Raw genomic sequence first — 1477 nt, 5'->3', positions numbered from 1 at the left:
CCTGTCCCTTCCTGGGAACCTCTGCCAGGTGGCTCCAGGATGGGACAGCAAGGACGAGACACCAAAGATGAGACACCCAGGGTGGGACATCCAGGGTGGGACACCCAAGCAGAAATAGGTGTCCAAAATCCATAGGAAAGCCACCAGGATGTGTCCTGTCCCTTGCTGGGAACCTCTGCCAGATGGTTCCAGGATCGAACATCCAGGATGAGACTTCCAAGATAGAACATCCAGGATGGGACTTCCAAGGTGGAACATCCAGGATGGGATGCCCTGGACCGGTCCCACCAGCTCCCAAGGGTGCCTCGCCCACCCCCTCAACCCTCTCCTACCTCTCCGGGGTGGAGGTGAGCCGGCGAGGAGGTTTTTCCCGGGAAACCACCAGCCGGATCCCTCTGGGTGCCACCAGCCGCTGTCCTGCAGGACAACAGGAGGGTGGGAGAGGGCAGAGCACCCCCAGGGTGGTGTGTCCCCATCCAGGTGTCCCCACATCTGTCCCCACCTGCCACAGCAAGGACCAGGAGAGCGGAGAGCTCCGGGATTCCGAGGGCGCTGGAAGCCAGGAAGAGGAGGAGGATCACCCAGAGCAGCGCCAGCACCAGGAGAAGAACCAGCAGCGCCGAGTAGGAGCCGGGTGGGATGAAGGTGGAGGTGGCACTTGGGCTCTGACCTGTGGGATGGGATGGAAAAACCTGGAATTGGCACCCACCGGTTCCCATCCGCGCTCCAGCCCCTATTCCCGCTCACCATCCGGGTTGGGAACGGCCTTGAGGCGCTCCAGGTGGTTTTCCAGCCGGCTCCGTGCGTTCTCCGAGGCCTCCAGCATCAGCTCCAGGCTCTGGCTGAGCCTCTGCAGCTTCTCCATCACCTCCTGAAGGACCAGGGCACTCTCTGTGGGTGGGAAAGATGGATACGGTGGTGGGATGAGCCTGGGAGAGCAAAAAAAGTGGGAATGGGGTTTGCTGTGTTCTCACCTCGTCGGGGATAAACATCCCGAGGTCTTTCCTGCTCCTGAGGGAGGTGGGATGGAAAAACCTGGTGTCGTTCCTGGAGCTCTGCGGCCCCCTGGCTGCTCCCATTCCCTGTGGAAGAGGGATAAGAGGTTGGATCAATCCCAAGGTGGGACAGGGGGATTCTCAGCATCCTTGGATCAATCCCAAAGTGGGACAGGGGAATTCTCAGCATCCTTGGATCAAACCCAGAGGGATGTCTCAGCATCCTTGGATCAATCCCAAGGTGAGATATGGGGATTCTCAGCATCCTTGGATCAATCCCAAGGTGAGACAGGGGGATTCTCAGCATGCTTGGATCAATCCCAAATCCAGGGGGATGTCTCGGCATCCTTGGATCAATCCCAAGGTGGGACAAGGGGATTCTCAGCACCTTGGATCAATCCCAAAGTGGGACAGGGGGATTCTCAAAATCCTTGTATCAATCCCAAGGTGGGATATGGGGATGTTTCAGCATCCTTGGATCA

The 1477-nt window shown here is 58.5% G+C and overlaps 1 protein-coding gene across 1 annotated transcript in view; it reads right to left on the bottom strand.

Annotated features, from left to right (window-relative positions):
- LOC113981404 overlaps window positions 1-1477 on the bottom strand; it is a gene marked incomplete at its 3' end in the record, with an annotated part of 3548 nt that overhangs the window by 777 nt on the left and 1294 nt on the right. The window contains exons 3-6 of the mRNA XM_027708782.1: window positions 975-1082; window positions 748-891; window positions 503-670; window positions 333-417 (exon numbers count right to left, since the gene is read on the bottom strand). Of these exons, the coding sequence (XP_027564583.1) occupies window positions 333-417; window positions 503-670; window positions 748-891; window positions 975-1082 (505 nt within the window). The remainder of the gene's footprint in view (window positions 1-332; window positions 418-502; window positions 671-747; window positions 892-974; window positions 1083-1477) is intronic.

This window comes from Neopelma chrysocephalum, unplaced genomic scaffold (assembly GCF_003984885.1).
Source record: "Neopelma chrysocephalum unplaced genomic scaffold, ASM398488v2 Primary Assembly neopelma1_96527, whole genome shotgun sequence".
NCBI classification, from domain to species: domain Eukaryota; kingdom Metazoa; phylum Chordata; class Aves; order Passeriformes; family Pipridae; genus Neopelma; species Neopelma chrysocephalum.
The sequence above is the reverse complement of the archived record's forward strand: the minus strand, read 5'-3'. Positions and strand labels throughout refer to the sequence as shown.